General features: G+C 36.4%; 1 protein-coding gene across 4 annotated transcripts in view; it reads left to right on the forward strand.

Annotated features, from left to right (window-relative positions):
- The window catches only part of TMPRSS11A (transmembrane serine protease 11A), a 53,796-nt gene that overhangs the window by 21,286 nt on the left and 9,841 nt on the right, over positions 1-22,669 (forward strand). For all 4 annotated transcript variants that reach the window (XM_055085945.1, XM_007122163.4, XM_007122164.4 and 1 more), the window contains 4 exons: positions 12,578-12,645; positions 14,564-14,724; positions 18,875-18,913; positions 20,811-20,982. In XM_055085945.1, coding sequence (XP_054941920.1) covers positions 12,578-12,645; positions 14,564-14,724; positions 18,875-18,913; positions 20,811-20,982 — 440 coding nt within the window. The remainder of the gene's footprint in view (positions 1-12,577; positions 12,646-14,563; positions 14,725-18,874; positions 18,914-20,810; positions 20,983-22,669) is intronic.

Raw genomic sequence — 22,669 nt, forward strand, 5'->3', positions numbered from 1 at the left:
ACGTTTGGTAGTGTATATATGTCCATGCCACTCTCTCACTTTGTCACAGCTTACCCTTCCCCCTCCCCATATCCTCAAGTCCATTCTCTGGTAGGTCTGTGTCTTTATTCCCATTTTACCCCTAGGTTCTTCATGAGCTTTTTTTTTTTTCTTCTTAGATTCCATATCTATGTGTTAGGCTACGGTATTTGTTTTTCTCTTTCTGACTTACTTCACTCTGTATGACAGACTCTAGGTCCATCCACCTCACTACAAATAACTCAATTTTGTTTCTTTTTTATGGCTGAGTAATATTCCATTGTATATATGGGCCACATCTTCTTTATCCATTCATCTGTTGATGGACACTTAGGTTGCTTCCATCTCCTGGTTATTGTAAATAGAGCTGCAATGAACATTTTGGTACATGACTTTTTTGAATTATGGTTTTTTCAGGGTATGTGCCCAGTAGTGGGATTGCTGGGTCGTACGGTAGTTCTATTTGTAGTTTTTTAAGGAACCTCCATACTGTTCTCCATAGTGGCTGTCACTTTTTAAACCACCTGATTTAAAAGTGAGAGAACGGAAGCCAAGGTATCCCAGCCCATCGCTCCCCCATTCCACCACAATACTACCCAACTGAAAAGCTTAAACATACCAGAAGTGGTTATTTGTAAAACCACATGCTTTTTTTGTTAGACCACATTTTAAGACTTACAATATTTTTTAAACACATGAAAAAAGGAAAGACGATTATAAATGTTCATTTTATCTCAAAAACACACTAATTAAGATAAAATACCCAGACCTATTGTGCAATATTCAAATGAACTGCTAACAATTTTGTTAAAACTGAAATACAAGACTGCCCCCAGCCCCCCCCCAAAGAAAGTAAACTCAGTTGCATAACAGCTCTGCTCAATGTGTGTGAACTCTCACTCAAAAACTAAGGTCAAGTTAACTTCCTTGACAAAGAAGCACAGAGCATAAAATTATTTTAAAAGGGTGGAAATGTCAGGTGTTCGTTTGTTTTAGTCAAAGAATCATTTTTTTACTCAAAACATTTCCTTTCTTTCTCAAACCATTTTCATTTTTTCATGCCACTATTTGATCTTTGTCCACATGCATACCCAGTTGTAACATATTCACAGCCACATCACAGATGGAGTTTTTAATCTATATTTTCAATTCTCATTAAATTATGCACATTTTTTAAATTTTGCAGTCTCATCCCCCCAAATCAATATTTACATTTATAGATTGATATATATCCTCCATTCTTTTATATTCAGAGCACCTTAGAAAATAGCATTTGTGATCATTTCTTGAGGAATGCCAGAAAAAACTTGGATACATACCCTAGTACCTCTTTTATTCCTCTGACCCTGAGTGACTCCACATAACCTCCTCAATGTAAAAATATTAATAATAACTTAATTAATCTTAGTAAAAAAGATATACAATTTCTTTGAACTTTGAAAAAATATTTATAATTTAACAGGAAAGTTTAAAATTTGTTTTCTTTATGTTTTACAGCCAACATTGTTGGCATTGTTTTAGGCTAACTAAGACATTGTTTCTACTGAAATAAATGGACAGGAATGAAGTAGGTCTTTTAAAAAAAAGTGAAAGAAATTCACTTATAGAGGTACCTCTATAACATTATGTGTTTGAAGGTGGACTTGGAAGCTTCACTAAAGCACACGTTTTTAGGTGTGAAAGAACCTCAGGTACAAAGGCTGAGTTACGTGATGAAACATCATCATAAGGACCTACAAGGCCTTTCTCTAGTTGTCATTATTTATTTCTTCTCTTTTATTTTCATACCACACTCTCATTCTCCTCCCACTACAGATAACCATTACTGTATTTCACATGTATTCTTTTATTAGTATTCATTCTTGCAAAAATGCATTTTCTTGTTTTGTGCAGAGCACATGGTTTTAATTTATTCTTTGTGTTATAAATGCCTTGTTTTAGTCAGTTTGGGCAGCTATAAAAATGTACCATAGTTTGAGTGGCTTATAAACAGATATTTCTCATAGTAATGGAGGCTGGAAGTCTGAAATCATGACACTAACATGGTCAGGTTCTGGCAAGAACCCTCTTTCATGTTGCAGACTTCAGACTTCTTGGTGTATCCTTACATGGTGGAGAGTAGGGAGCTAAAGAGCTCTCTGGGGTCTCTTTTATAGGGTACTAATCCCATTCATGACCTAATCACCTCCCAAAGGCCGCACCTCTTCATATATGGCCTTCATTATGTTAAAGCAGGTTCCCTCAATGCCCACTTTCTGGAGGATTTGTAACATAAATCAGTGTTGGATTTTGTCAAAAGCTTTTTCTGCATCTATTGAGATGATCATATGGTTTTTATTCTTCAGTTTGTTAATGTGGTGTATCACACTGACTGATTTGCAGACACTGAAAAATTCTTGCATCCCTGGGAAAAATCCCACTTGATCTTGGGGTATGACCCCTTCAATGCATTGTTGGATTCGGTTTGCTAGTATTTTGTTGAGGATCTTTGCATCTATATTCATCAGTGATAATGACCTGTAATTTTCTTTTTTTGTAGTATCTTTGTCTGGTTTTGGTATCAGGGTGATGCTGGCCTCATAGAATGACTTTGGAGTGTTCCTTCCTCTGCAATTTTTTTGGAAGAGTTTCAGAAGGTTAGGTGTTAACTCTTCTATAAATGTTTGACAGAATTTGCCTGTGAAGCCATCTAGTCCTGGACTTTTGTTTCTTGGGAGTTTTTTAATCAGTTTCAATTTCAGTACTGGTGATTGGTCTGTTCATATGTTCTATTTCTTCCTGGTTCAGTCTTGGGAGATTGTACCTTTCTAAGAATTTGTCCATTTCTTCTAGGTGTTTATTTTATCGGTATATAGTTGCTTGTAGTAGTCTCTTAAGATCTTTTGTATTTCTGTGGTGTCCATTGTATAATAACTTTCTCCTTTTCCATTTCTAATTTTATTGATTTGAGCCCTCTCCCTCTTTTTCTTGATGAGTCTAGCTGAAGGCTTATCAATTTTGTTTATCTTTTCAAAGAACCAGTTTTTAGTTTCATTGATCTTTTCTGTTTTCTTCATCTCTATTTCATTTATTTCTGCTCTGACTTTTATGATTTCTGGATAGGAACAGTTTATTGGTAGTAGACATTGCACTTATCCATTCCATCTTTTATTAATTTGGACCATATTGCCCTTCATAAAACAAAACTCCATAATTTTAAAGTAATCATATTTATCAGTTTTCTCAGCCTTATGGTTGTGTTTTTAAAGTTTTTTAAAAAAAGTTATTTCCTCCTTTAAGTTATAAAATTATTTTACTGTATTTTCTTCTATTAAACTATACTTCTACCTTCTACAGAAGGTTTCTAATGCATCTGAAGTCCACCTTTGAATGTGATATTAAGTAGGAACCCAGGTAGTGATCCAGTTTTCCCAATGTAACTAACTAAACAATCTGTCTCACCAATATATGGTATGATTATTCAGCTTATGACACTTCTTAGACCCTGAGTCTTACAGAAAAAAAACCATGATCCATCTCTTCAAACTGCTTCCCATCTCCTTGGAGAGATGACAGTAACACACATGAAACTGAACAGCATGACATGATATAGTTAAGGACTAAATTGTATGTTGAGGACTATAAGTGCAGAAGAACTTCAAAGAAAAGGAAGATCAACTAGGGTTCACATGGTCAGGAAAGGCTGTGTAGTATTTTAGCCCTGTTTAAGTGAGACAATGTCCCTTTCCCTCCAATCCCCATCAATTTACCTTCAGGAGAATTACAGGAAGTGTTCATGCCTCATTCTGAGCCACTCCTTTTTATTGTTGCTAAATCCCAATGAGTGAAACCAGATTCTTCTCTCTGACCTATGTGGGTGCTAATTAGACAGCCAAGAAATACAGGTTGTAGGTCCTGTTCTTCCTTATAATTGGAGATTTACTGATTTGAATGGAAACAGAGATGCAAAAATAAAATGAGTTCATGCTCAGATACTGCTAAAACCCATTCCAGTTCCTTGAGATAGTAGCACAGACATATCTCATCTTTCATACCATTCTTCAGAGAATACTCCAGTAACCAGACACCATGATATTCCTAAATAGGTAGGTCATTTTTATTATTATTATAAGTTTGAGTAGGATCACTGACTGAGCGAGCACTTCATTTGAAGAAATATATTTCAGAAATATTTTTAAAGTATAGGATCATTACAAATGTGGAAGTTAAAAACTTGTAACACTATAGCAATAACACTAGTTAACATTTACTGCATGCCAAGCACTCAATTAGCTTAGCACATTAAGCACTGTGTCTGTATTATTTTAGTTAATCCTCAAAAACAAACTTATGAGGTAAGTATAATTATTATGACAATTTTACAAATTGAAAAATCAAGGTACAGAAAAGTTAATTTACCCAAGATCATTCAGCTAGTAAATGATATAGTTAGGGTTTTAGATTACATTTTCGTCATCCATAAGAATCATCTGTGGGGCTTCCCTGGTGGCGCAGTGGTTGAGAGTCCACCTGCCGATGCAGAGGACACGGGTTCGTGCCCCGGTCCGGGAAGATCCCACATGCCGCGGAGCAGCTGGGCCCGTGAGCCATGGCCGCTGAGCCTGTGCGTCCGGAGCCTGTGCTCCGCAATGGGAGAGGCCACAATGGAGAGGCCCGCGTACCGCAAAAAAAAAAAAAAAGAATGATCTGTGTGATTTTACTTCCCATCTACCATCCCACAAAACACCAGAAATCAAGCAATTATCCTTGGTACATTATTCTCTTTCAGTTACAGTTGACCCTTGAACAACATGGGTTTGAACCGCGCAGGTTCACTCACATGCAGTCTTTTCAATAAATACGTGCTATAAATAAATAAATAAATAAATAAATATGTGCTACAGTACTACATGATTGGTGGTTGGTTGAATTTACAGATGCAGAACCAGGGATACAGAGGGCCAACTATGAAGTTATATGCAGATTTTTGACCCAACCCCCCACATGGTTCAATGGTCATTGAATACTGTATAGTATTAGCATGTGCCAGTGACCACCATCTGAATTAACAATGGCACCAGTTAGGAATTTTCTTAGTGTTGTCTCCAAAAAAACCCACTTCTCCTGTGCCCAAAGCAGTCCTAAATTTTATCTTCTTTGTGCCCAGGAACACCAGAAACAGCGCCTGAAATGATCCTCAAACTAACTTTGGACTATGTGTCTAGAGTTGTAGAGACAAAGAACTTGGAAACAGAAGTGATGTAAGGAGATAATGTAGTTTAGGAACACTCTCTAAAGGAACTTGAAGACACCAGTGAGAGACTTGGCTCTCTGAAGCAGGAAGCTCTTCTCTTGAGAAAAGGCAACTGGGTCAAGGTAAACAACTTAGCAAAGGTATTAGACTCCCTAAAGTTTGGAGTTGCATAATGTAAGAGAAGTAAGAGGCCCAATGCCTGGTGTAGGCCTATGGTCCTATGTCTAGAGAAGAGATGAATTTGAAAGCTTAGAGAAGAAAATAAGCAGCAATTATTTAAAAAAAAAACAAAAAAAAACCCTTTGTGTTCAGAGGTTAGAAAAATTGGGTATAGAGCGTGACTGAGTTCTTACTTGGGAGCTCAAACTCACGTTCATTTCATAACTGAAGATTAGGTATGACTAAAAGAGGAAAAATGTGTACCACAACCTCTGCCTTCAATGGGTTAAATTTGAATACTGAAAGAAAAAGCTAACTGTTGTATATTTCATGTCTAATCTTCAATATAACACTGCAAAGGAGGCATTGTTATTCACACTTTATAGATAGATAAGAGAACTAAGCCTCTGAAGTTAAGGTCCACAGCTGGTAAATCAAGGAGGGGAGATTTGAAGCCATATAGGTTAACTCCAACAGGTGCTATCTCCACTAAATTGTTCTATTTGTCAGGAAGGGACTAAGCTATAATAGGAAGTTCAGTTCTACATCAATTCTTCTCCCATTTAATTTTTAAATCCATGAAGATTATAAATCTATATGCTCTGTCAGACCACTTTTACTTAGCCAACACATTGGGATTACATTACTAATTATATAAAGATGTCTTCATCCTTAGTTTCTTCATTTCCTTGTATCAATTTTTTCAGCTTTATTAAGATATAATTGACATATAACATTGTGTAATTTTAAGGTGTAAAATGTGATATGATATGATGATACTTATGTTGCAAAATGATTACCACTATAACACCTCCATCATGTCACATAATTACCATTTTTTGTGTGTGGTGAGAACACAAGATCTACTCTCTTAGCAACTTTCATGTATTTAACACAGTGTCATTAAGTATAATCATTACAATGTACATGGGATACCAGAACTTATTAATTTGTATCCAGAAGTTTGTACTCTTTGATCAATATGTCTCCATTTTTCCCATCCCCTAGCCTTAGTAAGTACCATTCTACTATCTGTTTCTATGAATTCCGCTTTTTAGATTCCACATAAAACTGGAATAAAGTATTTGTCTTTGTCTGACTTATTTCACTTAGTGTAATGCCCTCAAAATCCAACCATGTTGGCAGAATTTCATTCTTTCTCCTGGCTGAGGAATATACAGCTGACCTTTGAACACTATGGGCTTGAACTGCAAGGGTCCAGTTATATGCAGATTTTTTTTTCATTAGTAAATACTGTAGGATTATATGATTTGACCCATGGTTGGTTGAATCCACAGATGCAGAACCATGAATACAGAGAACCATATGGGAACTGTGAATACAGAGGGATGTTATGCTATATGGGGATTTTCAACAGCACAGGGTTCAGCACCCCTAACCATGACATTGTTCAAGGGTCAACTGTATATATATATGTATATACATCTTCTTTATCCATTTATTTTTTGACAGACACTTAGGTTGTTTCCATATCTTGCCTATTGTGGATAATACTGTGATGAACATGAGAGTGCAGGTATCTCTCTGAGATCCTGTTTTAATTTCCTTTGGATCTATACCCAGAAGTGGGATTGCTGGCTCAGATGGTAATTTTAGTTTTTTGAGGACCCCCCCATACTTTCTCCACAGTGGCTATGCCAATTTACATTCCTACCAACCGTGCACGAGGGCTCCTTTCACCAAAGTCTTGAAGTTTCATTGTTAAGATCTTTCACCTCCTTAGTTAAATTTATCCCAAAGTATTTTATTGTTTTCGATGCTATTATGAATTGGGTTGTTTTCTTTATTTCTTCTTCAGATATATTGTTGTTATTGTATAGAAACACAACTGATTTCTATACACTATGAATGTTGATTCTATATGTTTGATTTTTCTGTTGATATGTATGCAACTTTACTGAATTCATTGGTCAGTTCTAACAGTGTTTTGGTGGCATATTTAAGATTTTCTGTATATAAAATTATATCATCTGCAAATAAAGGCAATTTTACTTCTTCCTGTCTGATTTTGATGCCTTTTATTCTTTTTTCTTGCCTGATTGCTCTAGCTAGAACTCCCAGTAACATGGTGAATAGGAGTGGTGAGAGTGGGCACCCTTCTTATCTTGTTCCTGATCTTAGAGGGAAAGATTTCAATCTTTTACTGTTGAGCTTTGGTGTAAGCTGTGCAGTTGTCATATATGGAGTTTATTATGTTGAGGTATGTTCCTTCTACACGTGATTTGTTGAGTGTTTTTATCATGAAAGAACCTTGTATTCTGTCAAATGCTTTTTCTGCATCTATTGAGATGGTCATATGATTTTTAGCTTTCATCCTATTGATGTGTTGTGTCACATTTATTGATTTGCATATGTTGAACCATCCTTGAATCCCAGAGATAAATCTCACTTGATCATGGTATATGATCCTGTTAATGTGCTGTTGAATTTAGTTTGCTAATACACTGTTGAGAATATTGGTCTGAAGTTTTATTTTCTTGTAGTGTCCTTACCTGGCTTTGGTATAAAGGTAATGCTGGCCTCGCAAAATAAGTTTGGGTGTGTTCCTTCTTCTTTGATTTTTTGGAAGAGTTCGAGAAGGACTGGCATTAATTCTTATTAAATGTTTGGTAACATTCACCAGTGAAACCATCTGGTCCTGGGCTTTTCCTTTTGAGGAGGGTTTTGATTACTGATTTAATCTCCTTATTCATTATTGGTCTCAGATTTTCTATTTCTTCATGATTCAGTCTTGATAGGTTGTATTTTTCTAGGAATTTATCCATTTCTTCTAGATTATCCAATTTGTTGGTTTATAATTATTCATAGTAGTTTCTTATGACCCTTTGTATTTTTGTGTTATGTCTACTCTTTCATTTCTGATTTTGTTTGAGTCTTCTCTCTCTTTTTTCTTTTAGATAGTCTCACTAAAGTTTTGTCAATTTTGTTAATCTTTTCAAAAACACAGCTCTTAGTTTTGTTGATCTTTTCTATTGTTTTTCTGATCTTTATTTCATTTATTTCTGTTCTTATCTTTGTTACCTCTTTCCTTCTGCTAGCCTTAGTCTTAGTTTGTTCTTTTTCTAGTTCCTTGAGGGGTAAAGAGATCAAAAGACCAATAAGCCTCAAAATCCTGTGAGCACCATCAGTGCTCAGGTTGGCCATGTTCTACATAGGCTTAGGGTAATGATTCACAGCTGACTTCTTAAACCTTGGGTTTTGCCAAAAATCTGGATTTTAAATAGATAGAATAACAACTTCAAAGGACTGCAATAAGAACGATCGAGATTATGGTCCTTAGTTTTAGAGGGCAAAGAATATAGGCTGCCTTTGGAGAGGGGTAACCATTACATGTTGCATGCACATATCAGTGGGTAGGAGCTCTTAGTCCATAGGAATCAAATTACTGAAAATGTCAACAAGGAGAAAAAATTCCCCTCAAATACTTCATGGGCAGTTTTCTTTTTTCTCTAGGAGCACTGATCTCAATCTGATGTAAATCTCATTAAAAACACTAATAAAATCTTCCTGATAAATGCAAGGCTTTCTGATAAATAAATTTTCACTTCCTTTTATTAATTCATTCAAAAAAGCATGCTGAATTCTTACATATTGTAGAGTATGAAAAGAAGAATAATTGTCCCTATCCATGAAAGGTTTGCAGTTTAGTAGAGGAGATAATATATTTTCATAAATAACTATATTAAAGAGTAGAAGATATAAGAGGAATGAGAACAATTAGGACAGGAAGAGGAAAGATTACTCTGAGGTTCAAGGAATAAACCCAAAGTAGGTCTTATCTGAAATAGACTTTGAAGGAGAGTTGTGATTCAGAAAAGCAGAGCCAGCAGAATCAGAGAGGGGACTACAGACCAAAGGAATAGCCTGAGAAGGGCAAGTACACAGGGAAACAAGACATGCCTGAAAACAGCACTACCAAGCATGAAAGGTAATGGTGGTGTTGATGGGGGTTGTGGGTGTGGGGATCAATGACAGATGGTGAGGCCCTTGAACATATGACTCTGTGACCAGAGACTCAAATGCAATTGTGCTCTAATCTCTATTTCTACCTTGAGTTCAGCCCTGGAATTAAATTTAAACCTTATTTAAAGTTAAAGGTGTGTTTTTAAAAAAGCATCTCTTATACCATCCTTTGTGTGCCACTCAATAACTAGGAGAAAGCAACAGGATCTGAATTTTTTTCTTGGCATGTTTTGGCTCTAAACTTTTAGTTCTCAGGCACTCATCTGGTGTGATGTTGGTAGAAACTGCCTTCATATTCCATTGGCCAGTCTTCAGTGGCATATCTCTCTGAAGTTTGTGGTCTCAGCTCTGAAACACCCCTATGTGAATACAAAGACTGCTGTGAGAGGAGCAGGCTGGGAAGCATCTAAACTGAAAGGCGGGCTACATGTGTGAACAGAGGTAGTTTGGGAATGAGAGCTAAATGGCTGGGCCCATCTGTTTGTCTGAATTGAAGGCCTCTCCCTAACTCTTCCATTAAACACCCAACTAACCTTCAATTGCCCTCTTAGAACTTAGTCTCAGTGCAACTTCCAGCATTTCAAAATCATCAAACATAAAGAGGTACTACCTTGAAAGAAGGTCTTTTGTTCAATATGAGGGACTAACTCCAACTACAAAACTCTACAAATGGCTCCAAATGGGAGCAAGATAGATTTATAAATCACTAACTCTATTAAGATATATAAATAATAAACTTAGAACAAGCTGGCACACAGCTTAAAAAAAGTGTCCTTTGAAACTTCTGAGAATTTAGAATTAGAATGCCAAAGTGCTGGCAGAATGTTTCTGGTGAAATAGGCCTTAATCTGCCAGGGAAACATTTTTGGGGGGGTCTCTAGAAAGCTAGTTCTTACATAAACTCCATTCAGCAATAAAGTTTACATTCATGTTTTCTCTGATTTCCCCTGTTTTAAATTCCTCTAGTGTAGGAACCCTGTTAGCTAGTCTCTGTGCCCCAGCATTTTTTAGGATAACATAAAGATACTGGGCTTCACCCCAGACCCAACCAATGAGGCTTTACAGGGACACAGTCCTGGAATTTGAATTACAGAGAAGAGACTTCTATATTTCTGTGATTACCAAAATTACTTCTACCTAGATTCTTCTTATGTTATTCTTTCAGCTCCTATCTTCCCAGACACCTGAACTATTCAAAGATGGAGTGGATGCTGGGGCTAGATATTCTTCTCAGCAGGCATTTTGCCAGATGAATGATGTCATCCAGAGTCAAAAACTTAATCCAGTACCTTCACCAACAAGTCACAAACAGCCAAGGGATCTATTGTGGGTAGAATTTCAGAGGATAATTACAAACCAAACTTCTTTAGATACCCAAACACTATTTACTTTTTTTCCTTTTAATATTGGTCATTTTTCTCCCCTTTGTTTTGGTTAGTCTTTTATTTTATTTTAGATTTCCCCCAGATACTGAGTAATAGGACTGGCTGTGTATGTCGGAAGAGAAATGATTAAAACAATTATCGGTCTTGCAAAAACATATCTTACAAAATAATTTCATTTCTAACAAATAAACCCCACATTTCTTCAGCCCATTTAAGCTTTTCTTATTTAAATACAAGTAAGTGTATATTCTGGACACAAGAAATTTCTCTATTTTCTAAATACTGTCTTTGATCTAAAGTTTAAAAATATATTACCAAATATATGTTTAAAAGTTTTATACTTTAAGTCAATCGACTGTTTATGTTATAACTTATTGTCATATGTTCTATGAAAGAAATTGAAGTAAAATGTACATCACATTTAACAAGGAGGTTGTGTGATTGATAAGAGATGGACCTAGAGACAGAAGACCTAGATTTAAGTCCCAGTTTATTAATCCACATGATGCTAGGGAAATTCACATGATGTCTCCGAGTGTCAGTTTCCTCTTCAAATGAAACAGGAATCAAAATAATTCTTATTTCATACAGTTATTATAAGGAGTAGGGGGGATATATATTTTGTTTCCCAATTAAGCTTTTTATGAATGCCTGATACTGCTAAGGAAGTCACAACTTGTTCCTTGATCTCTGAAACAGTCTTCTTTTTTATTTCCATTCTTTGGGTTTTTCAAAATGAGAGTTGGTTTTCTTGTCTCTTTCGTAAGGATTTAGGACATAATATTTGCACATTTGGCTCATCTACTATCAAGTATGAAATGCAGTGCCTGCATTCAGATGACACTGTTGCCACCAAGTGGTCACTAGGGGATACTGCAAGCAAAAATCTAGGTGTGATTAAGTCACAGCATCATAATGTCTTGGCAGGCAATTAAAATTCTGTGCAAATGGACCCCAAACAGTAGTTTTTGTTCTCCTCCCCTGTTGACATAAACTGAGGAACACAACTTTGACCTAAACCTGTAAAACCACCTTACTCTTTCTTCCTTCCTGACCTACCCTAGGGCTCAGAATCAACAACAATTAGAAAATTGTTAGCTCTTTCCTAAATCTCTAATGCCTCTTCCCTGTACTTACAGCCAAAGACCTGCAGAGAAATCTGAGACCTGTGATGCCAGGATGGGGGCTAACCTGATCCACCGGCAGTCTACTACCAAAATATACCCAACATTTTATATGTGTTTAATCCTTACAACCCTATGAGTAGCATAGCAATATCTTTGTTTTAGAGGTTAGGATACTGAGGCTCAGCTTGGTTCAGCAACTTTTCCAAGGTCACCCAGTTCATGAGCAGCAGGATAAGCAGGCTTCAAACCCAGCACTGAGCCACGGTTCTCTCCACCACTTCTCAAGGCCTCCCTCCATGTCCCATCTCTGCTCTGCAACTTTCTGCTTCACCTTCTGTTGAGTTTTAGGAAGATAACCTTTACCCCAGATACCTATGTCAGCACATTAGAGTCACCTGGGGAGATTTTTACAAATACAAATGCCTAGGTTCCGTCCAGACGATTTATAACCAAAATTCTGGGAGAGGGGCCCCAGCATCTTTAAGTCTTTTTTTTTTTTTTTTGATTCTGCAAATGCTTCTGTTGCACAGTTGGAATTGAGAACCACTGGTTTAAATCATGATATTACTCATGTTAAAACATTTTTCTACCACTTTAACATTTAATCAGGGGTATATTCTTCTTATAAAATATCTTATTAACACATAGTTTCTCTCTTATTGTAATAACAGGTGGATGAGATATTTATAGATTCGGCCTTGAACAAGTATTATATCAAGAACCAAGTAGTCAGACTGACGTATGTATGTTTGGGCAAAGGTGGATTCACATCCTGGAGTGACAAAGGGCAAAAGAGATAGGAACCCTCATATACTGTTGATTATTTCGACAACAGTGTCGAGATACAGGGCCGACCACCAGTTTGTAAACACAAAAACTAAGACTCTGGGAGGTTAAGTGATATGTTCAAAGTTTCGCAAATGACAGAACCAGGATTCAAATCCCATCAACTGATTATAAGGCCTGGGACTACCAGAAACCATAGCTTTGGGAAAACCCAGCAGCATGTCACTGCATGCACCAAGTTGTATTCTTTCAATACACATGTCATTTCAAAAGTATTAAGAAGGCAAAGTTGACTACAAAATGGGATCATAAGTCTTACCTGTAATGAAGCCCTAGTTACAGGAGCCATGCCCAAACAAAAAGATGTTCCTGTTTTAATGAATTTCTGCTTGTTGTGGTAGAGAGGGAAGACTCCTGTCATTTGCAGAAATTGCTCAGATGTTTCAACTGTGTTATTTGGAAAGCTCATAGCAGAACATATACGTAACAGATACAAACATATGGGCCTGTGTGACTCATCTTCTTAAAGAAAATGAATACAGTCAGACAGATCTATCTGAAGGAAATAATAATAGGTTTTCTCATCAATAGGCTAATGCTTTATTGGCAGACTTACCCCAAGTTCTTTATACCTTTATCGAGTAACTAGTGACCTCCAGAAGGATTTTACAATATATATTGGATAAATTTTATAATATTTAGGAGATAAAAAGCATGTATTTGCTGAAACTTTCTAGATTTCATGCCCTCCATTTTAAAATTCTGACTTGCCATAGCATCCTAGCAAAATTATCATAGTCTTATGAAGTCCTTTGAACTTGTAGCCACTATCATTTTGTAAGCTTTTGTGTGGGTCCAGAGAAATCCCACTTGGTAAACCATGTTTTCCCTCTGATTTAAAAAGAGGGAAGATTACTAGATTGTATATTTACCAATTTGACATAAAATTCTGTTTATTTATATCTTCACATTTCAAAGCCTAAATGAACCACAATATATAAAATGCCTTCAAACTGATATGATTCCCTCTTTTTTTAAATTGAAGAATTCAGGAAAATAGGGCTTCAGTGCTTTTTAGAGCTTGGATCTTTTGAAATGTAAAAATAAAAGACATGGCAGATCAACACATAGGTTTCCATTTTTCTTAAAGCCCTTTAATTGTTTGGTTTTCCTACTTTAAGAGTATGGAAAAATTCAACCCCACAAGTGAAGGGGCCTGAACTTGTGTATATGAAAAAAGTTCAAGGAACTGGACATGTGTAATCTGGAGAAGGGTCAGACACCAAGAATATCACTGTCTTCAAATATTTTATGTGGAAGGGGGAACTGATGTTTTATGTATGTCCCAATTGGTAGACCTAAGCCTATGGAATGTAAGCTTTAGGGAGACATATTTCAACTCCAAGTGAAAAGCTCTCTTAAAATCAGAGCTGACCAAAGAGAAATACCCTCTTTAGAGAAGTAAATCTTTTTAATTACTGTGCTGGGGTTAGATGACCACTTATCATGGAGGCTGTAGAGCTAATGAAGGTATCACACGAGGGACTGGCCAAAGACACCATTAAAGTTTTTTCCAATCCTCAGGGTTTATAATTTTGATGATAAAATTTTGGTGTCTGAGCCTTACTCAAATGCTGTAACAAGCCTTCAAATTAATGGGGAAAATTCACTCAGAACATAATGAAAACTTGAAGAGGGAACATATGAAATGATTTTGAGTCAGAAAGTGACAAATACGAGTTATCAATGTGAGATGATTAGTTCTTGACACTTTCAACAACTGAGGCATAATTCAGGAGAAGACAATACAGAAAAGAGAGATAATACTGGATGTATTCTTTGAACAAGTACCTTTCTCTTGTGTGTCACAGTCCAGAGGAAGATGGTGTGATAGTAGATGTCATTATGGTGTTCCAGTTCCCCTCTGCTGAGTCAAGGGCAGTGAGAAAAAGGAAAATCCACAGCATCTTAAATGAGAAGATAAGTAACACCAGAGCTTTGTCAATAAATGCCTCGTCAGTTGAACTTGATGGTAAGTAGGTACCTTTCTATGTGATGTGAAATTCTCTATTAAGTCCATTTTATGTCTAATCATAAACTTATTTACCATTATTTCCATTCCAAATAATAGCTAGAATTCAGATGGAAAAAAATTCAAGTTAAAAAGTGACTTTTAAAGGTTTTATTATTCTCTGATGAAAGCATGTCTGAAGTTAGTTGTCAAGTGATTTTTTCTGTAGTAATTGACTGGCACTCATCCAGAAATAAAATCAAATCTTTACCACTAACAGAGTCAATCTGAGCCAGCCACTTCCTCCATGACTAAGCAAGTGAAAATACCAAGTGTTTAGCAAAAACTGTTTTTCTGTTTCTAAAACATAAACTCATTTGTTGCCTTTTTAAAATATGAATAGTTTTTGTAAACAGTGAAATTATGAAGTTTATGTTAACTTTTTTTCCTATGGGCATTTGAGAAAATGGTAAATCAATTTTGGAGCCATTAAAGCCTTCTTTTAAGTAATGCTTTAAAAATCACTAAACTAGAAAAGAAATCATAGGAACAATTATACCATTATTGCTTCTCTAAAAAGAGAAATAATCTTTATCAAGGCCCTTCTCTATATCCTTTACATGCAGCATCTAATTTCTATATTCTTATGAATTAGGCAAATTCACCTTTATATATGTGAAAGAGGGGCAAAAAAGGCTAAGTACTCCAATAATTAAAAGGAGCAAACATTTGGGACTTCTCTGGTGGTGCAGTGGTTAAGAATCCGCCTGCCAATGCAGGGGACATGGGTTCGAGCCCTTGTCCGGGAAGGTCCCACATGCCGCAGAGCAACTAAGCCTGTGCACCACAACTACTGAGCCTGTTCTCTAGAGCTCTCGAGCCACAACTACTGAGCCCGCATGCCACAACTACTGAAGCCCGTGCACCTAGAGGCTGTGCTCAGCAACAAGAGAAGCCACTGCAATGAGAAGCCCGTGCACCACAATGAAGAGTAACCCCCACTCGCTGCAACTAGAGAAAGCCTGCGTGCAGCAACGAAGGCCCAGTGCAGCCAAAAATAAATTTTTTTTAAAAAGGAGCAAACATTCAAATCTAGATGACTAATTTCTTGAGAGGCTTGTGAAAAAAGGGTGTGGTCAAACGCATTTCAGAAACTCAGTCTATGATATTCACCTCTTGGAAATTCATCCCTCATATTAGCATACTAAAGACTCTGAGGAGACCAGCTAAACAGAAACCTGTTTAACCCTGTACATAAAGCTGCTTCCACAAGCATCTATCTCTGGAAGACAAGTGCAGATTTCCCATACAAATTCCAGGGGACACCAGACTTAAGAGTCACAGATGAGATTCAGAGTAAGTGTGATTAATATCATATGTGAAACAGAAGGCCATGCCCTTGCAAGGGTCTGGATGACTCTTTAAGAGGAAACCTGACCAGGAAGTGAAAATCTGCAGGAATGGGATGGGCAGGAGTTTGCTGATGAGACAGAGTCAGCTAGTCAGGGAATAAACCTGGGGACCTCTGCCAAACCAGGAAGGAAGAACCTGTCAAGGGCTTAATCCACCTTTGTATTCTTGTTTGTGGGGAAACAAATGAATCGAGGTTGTGAAACAGTGGAAGCTCTGATAAATTACATGATGTGTTCTATGTAATTTCCAACAACCAGTTAATTTGCCAGGAACTTAAAAGCCTGAGCTATCTGAAACCAGAAATGAAGTATGAAATGGTCATCAGTTGTCTGGGCTCTTTGTTTCTTATAGGTTCAGTTTGTGACCTGAAGCTTATATGAATGACTATAGTAGATTAAAGGGCAGGATGTGCTGATGGAGAACCTGATTTGAGAGTTACCTAATTCTAACTCCACTGAGTCACTGCAGGAACACCCAAGTAATTGGCCCATGCCTTTGCCTCCATCTTCTCATCTATAAACTTGCAATGATAATGTTTGTTATTCCTGAAGTCACAGAAATACCATGAAGACACACAAGAAAATAGAATATGGAACATATAGGCCATTATTACCTCTTAGAAAGCTAGCAAATTGTGCATATGCGTTGGAAACCTGAAAGCATTAATGTAACTGGTGGGAGAAAAAGCTATAACCTTGAAGTTTTCCAAATTTCCAAATATAAAAAGAGCAGATAGATACAACCCTGTAGCCCAAGATTTATCCATAATTTGTCAAGAATCTGTGTTTTGGCTTGACAAATAAGTGTCTGGTGTGGGTCTTTCACGTGATGTAATGTGTCAGAGCAAAATTAAAATCAGCTCCTTTGAATTGCAAACATCATGGCTGTGAAAGAGCAGCTCACCGCCTACATGTTATTGATGTGGGTTCCAGTTACCATCATGTTACCTATAGCATGTACTGACCTGAATATGATTACTCCCAACTCAGAAGTGTGTTAGAGGGTCACTTTCAAAACTAAGGTGTTAATGTTTCTTTTCACGTCTAGATGTGGAAAGTAAAAGTATTTGCTCAAAACTGGAAATGTGAAACAGCTAGTTACTTGTGTATGGGTAGTTTAGTTCCAGGTGTAATCATGCTCTCTAAAACTCTTTCCATAAAAATCCAATTACACTCCCAACTATTACACTCACCCTGGTATCATTCCTGGAAAGGGGTGATTTGCATCTTGCTCAAACTAAGCTGAAGAAGTTTTAACTGAAGAACTCTCACATTATACTGTTTTCCATTTTAATTTATTACTAACATGTGGCATATTAAAATACCTCTTTTTATTTCACTTCCCTTTATTGCACTTCAGAGATGTTGTGTTTTTATAAATTGAAGGTTTGTGGCAACCCTGTAGTGTCAGGTAATTTTTAGCATGTTTTAGCAATGAAGTATTTTTAAATTTTATATATATATATATATATATATATATATATATATATAGTTTTTTCAAGATGTAATGCTATTGCACACTTAATGGACTACAGTATAATGTAAAAGTAAACTTTTATATGCACTGGGAAATCAAAAAATTTGTGACTTGCTTTATTGCAATATTCACCTTATTGAAGTGGTCTGGAACCGAACCCACAATAGCTCCAAGGTATGCCTACATTTAAAAACATAAAATAAGAAATTTACTACCTTAAAACTATATTTAACTGAAAATTGAGTTCCTTTCATAAGTAAGTACTGAGAAGATGACCTGAGAAATTGATTCTTCACCATATAATGATTTAGGTATGCCTTTAAGGGTATCCCTGAATTGGATATTCTCAAGAGCTCCCACTTTGTAGAGTTCATCATCACTAGTTTCCCAAGTGAAATTTATAGACGGTAAGTAGAAAGAAACATTCTTATTGTGTATAATGAGAAATTAGATACAAAGAATATGAGTCTGAGAAACATGGCATTGGTAGAAATAAGTAAAACCAATCTACCCTCATTCTACTCATTAAGCCCTTTTATTTTGAAAACCATCAGTTTTCATGCAACCGTCCGTCACCTTAAATTTAAATGTTTGTATTTCCTTTATCAGATTCCTAACTTTGTTGGAAATGACAGAATTTAATCTTAGATTCTGCCCAATAATTGGCCTTTACCAATATCCAGCAGGTGTTTGATAAGAATATACAGTAGTTTATTCCTCAGAAAAAAATCATTTTAATAATTTAGGAACCATGTTTTAGAAGTATTTTAAATACAGTTTATGTGGTAGTTTTCAAAGTTTTTTTTTTCCATTCCCAAACCCTTTGACCAAAGAAAGGCTTATGCGAAATCTTAAATAAAGAGAAGAGATAAAAGCAGACCTGTTCTGGTTGAGCCTAGGTTTGAACCTGAAGACCCCATCTAGTTGCTCCCTCTTTCCCCACTTTCTCTATTTCCTTAAATAAAATCCAAAGAAGCTTTATCCTGCACCATTGGAAAACCACTGTTCTGTATTAATACAAATGATTTGTGGGTTTGGATCATCCAATATTTGTGCCTTAATCACCTACTGCTTGTATTACCCACCTAATTAGCGGTTGCCTATAAATCTCTACAAAAACTGTACACATATTCTGTTATATCAGATAACCATTTTCCTGACTGACCTATATGCTCAACTTTCTAGAATCCATATGTGGTCAGTATCCTCTGATAATTTCTGGTCATTGAGACCAACCAGAAGAATATCAAATTATCATTCTTTGCTCTATTTTTTTTTTCAGCAATGAGCCCATCGACAGGGAAGCTAACTGTCCAAGCATGTAAGTATAGTTAGCTTATAAAAACAAGTTCAATTTCCATATCAGGGAGGATAATATCTTCAAATATTAGCTCATAATCTCCCACCCATGTCCCACATTTTCTTTGGGAGAGAATAACAATTGAGTAAGAGATGAAAATACTTTTTTTCCCTAAGACCGATCTTTTTGTAATGTTCAAGAAAAACATTTTACATGGTGGGAATTTGGGGGCAGTTTGAAGAAATTATATATTTCTGGTTTGGAATAAATGAACTTGCCTTGCTAATTTTTTGAATGCTATGAAATATGCTTTCTACTGAGAAATAAAATGAGAAAGTGATAAGTGGGAAAGAGATAGACCCCAGAATTTGTGACTGACCTATAAAATTTACTTATTATACCCATCTTGATGGTTGACAGCAGCTCCACTCACTCACTTTATATCACTGTGACCTAAATTTTGAAAGATTTTATAATAGCGGTGATGAATTTTAGGAAAGTTGTTCTTTCATTTTCATCTGTGTCTTGCAAACACACTATACGTTTTATTCATTCATTCAATAAATAATTTTTTGACATCTACCAAGTGCCAGAAAGTGAATACAAGTGTCAATAAGACATGATTCCTCCTCTAAAGTTAGGAGTTTGAAGGTAGGGGAAGATATAAATAAATCAGGAAATGTTAAAACAGTGTGATAAATGCTATGACAGAGAGCACAGTGCTATAAGAGTCAATCAGAGCCAGCTAACCTGGTCTTGTGGGGTCAGAAAGTGATCTTGAGGAGAAAGGAAGGACAGAAAATCAAGTGACAAGTGGAATGAGTGTCTCGGGCAGGGGGAGCAGAATGCAAAAATGTCTTCAGAAAAGCAAGAACACGGTCATTTCTTGTCATTGAAACATGTCAGTGTGGCTGTAATATAGAATGGGGTGGGCATGGGAAAGGGGTGTGATTAATAATGATCAAGGACCAGAACCATGCTGAAACATTTCAACCTTATTTGGAGGGCAACGAGAAGTCACTGAAGGGTTTTACACACATCAGAAAGGTTACTCAGTTTTCAGTGTGGAGAACGGACTGGAAGAGCAAAGCCGGAGGCAGGGAGATGAACAGGGAAGCTATTGCAGTCCTTCAGATGAGAAAAATGGTAGTCTAAACTAGAGATGGCAGAGTGATGGGGGTTTCTAAAATGACTGGCCACAGAATGAGTGTAATCAGTACCAGTAAAGTGAATTTCCTTTTTGACACCTAATTTGTTGGAACAAGAATTGAACCTACCATGTTTTCTTTATGAGCACCATGCTTTAAACAGGCTTAATTCTTAGCAGGAACCCTAAGCATCAAACTAATCTCTGATCTGATGCACATAATAAAGTACATATTTATTCCTACCAATAGTGAATGTGATGTTTATGTGGAAACATAGAACCCTCCATCTCGAAGAGTAAGAGACTGGTCATGATACATTAACCCGTGCTCACTTTAGGAACTAGTCACTCAGAAAAATGTATGGGGGTAGGAGTTCCAAGGAATTAGCAATTACTTCTCTGACTAGTTCTTCTGGTGAGGACTTCATGTCAAAGTAACATGGTGGGAACATCTAAAACTGGGAAACAATAATCTTAGTAGGAGCTCCCAGAACATCTGGATAATTGACACTGCAGGTCCTCAGGACATAGACTTTGTGGTGTGTCAACACTTTACAGCCTTGCATAGCTTCAGTAGGCAATATATATCCACATCTATAAAAGGAGGGAGTAAGCAAAACATCAACTATCAGGAAATACAGAAGATGGATATTAATATTGTACATGTTTATATAATGACATGCAAATATTGCACTGCAGTACTCTACTAGTTTCTCTGTATCAGGGATTTTAGAGATGTTTCTTACAACTTAATGATCTCATCTCTTTCAGGTTGTGGTAAACGAGTTGTTCCATTAATAGTGAACAGAATAATGTCCGGAGACATTGTGGGCAAGTCTTCCTGGCCTTGGCAAGCTTCCCTTCAGCATAATAACACACATCAATGTGGGGCCACCTTGATTAGTAATACGTGGCTTGTTACCGCAGCGCACTGCTTTAAGAAGTAAGTGATTGACGTTAACTTACTACTACTGCTACTACTACTGCTTAAAAAAAAAAACTCTGAGTTTTATCATCTTCTGAGTAATAATCAATGTCCCCAAATATTACTGAGGTAAAATGAGAAAAACTTCTTTCAGTTTCTTTTCTAAAATTGTGTTATACTTACACTTATTTGGAAAGTCAGTAGGGGTAGTACTCATTATCCTAGTATCAGATCCTTAAGGTTTTAAATAAAGAAACTGTGGCTGAACAGAGTGTGGAGAAAAGGGAACCCTTCTACACTGTTGGTGGGAATGTAAATTGGTGCAGCCACTATGGAGAACAGTATGGAGGTTCCTTAAGAAACTAAAAATAGAGCTACCATATGATCCAGCAATCCCACTCCTGGGCATATATCCAGAGAAAACTCTAATTCGGAAAGATACATGCACTCCAATGTTCCTAGCAGCACTATTTACAGTAGCCAAGACATGGAAACAACCTAAATGTCCATCGACAGGTGAATGGATAAAGAAGATGTGGTATATATGTACAATGGACTATTACTCAGTCATAAAAAAGAATGAAATAATGTCATATGCAGCAACATGGATGGACCTAGAGATTATCATACTAAGTGAAGTAAGTCAGACAGTGAAAGATAAGTATCATATTATATCACTAATATGTGGAATCTAAAAAAAAAGATACAAATGAACTTACTTACAAAACAGAAATAGACTCACAGACATAGAAAACAAACTTATGGTTGCCAAAGGGGAAAGGGAGGAGGGATAAACTAGGAATGTGGTATTAACAGATACACACTACTATATGTAAAACAGATAAACAACAAGAACCTATGTATAGCACAGGGAACTATACTCAATATTTTGTAATTAACTCTAATGCAAAAGAATCTGAAAAAGAATATATATAAAATGAATCACTTTGCTGTATACCTGAAACATTATAAATCAACTATACTTCAATTTAAAAAAAAAAAAGAAATAAGTAGGTTGAGAAACAAGTATCTATATCAGCAGTACCTGTCTCTTTGCTCATCCCTCTTGGATGATGTTAGTTCAATTAATTAGTTAAGGAACATTAATCTCATTATTAATAATATATTTTGGTGGGAGATGGTATCCTATAAAGAACAGAGAGAGACAAGCAGACGTGATACTAGGCATATAATTTAAACCATCTAGGCCCTATTTTCCTTAAGTATAAAACAAAGCCTTTACTAGAGGACCTTTCATTACTAGATGACCTTCCCAGTCCCTGTATGTGCCATGATCTAAGCTGCTCAAGCCTATAAGCTAGAAGTCACCCACACTTGGTCATCCCTCATAGGACTTATGACAGCTTTGCCTCATTCACTCTTTTTTTTTTAAATTTTGTTTATTTTTTTATACAGCAGGTTCTTATTATCTATTTTATACATATTAGTGTATATATGTCAATCCCAATCTCCCAATTCATCACACCACCACCACCCCCCTGCCACTTTCCCCGCCTTGGTGTCCATAACGTTTCTTCTCTACACCCAGATGAAGTGTTTTGTATACAAGTTCTTTTTTTTTTTTTTAACATCTTTATTGGAGTATAATTGCTTTACAATGGTGTGTTAGTTTCTACTTTACAACAAAGTGAATCAGCTACACATATACATATGTTCCCATATCTCTTCCCTCCTGTGTCTCCCT

Source organism: Physeter macrocephalus, chromosome 7, assembly GCF_002837175.3.
Source record: "Physeter macrocephalus isolate SW-GA chromosome 7, ASM283717v5, whole genome shotgun sequence".
Classification (NCBI taxonomy): domain Eukaryota; kingdom Metazoa; phylum Chordata; class Mammalia; order Artiodactyla; family Physeteridae; genus Physeter; species Physeter macrocephalus.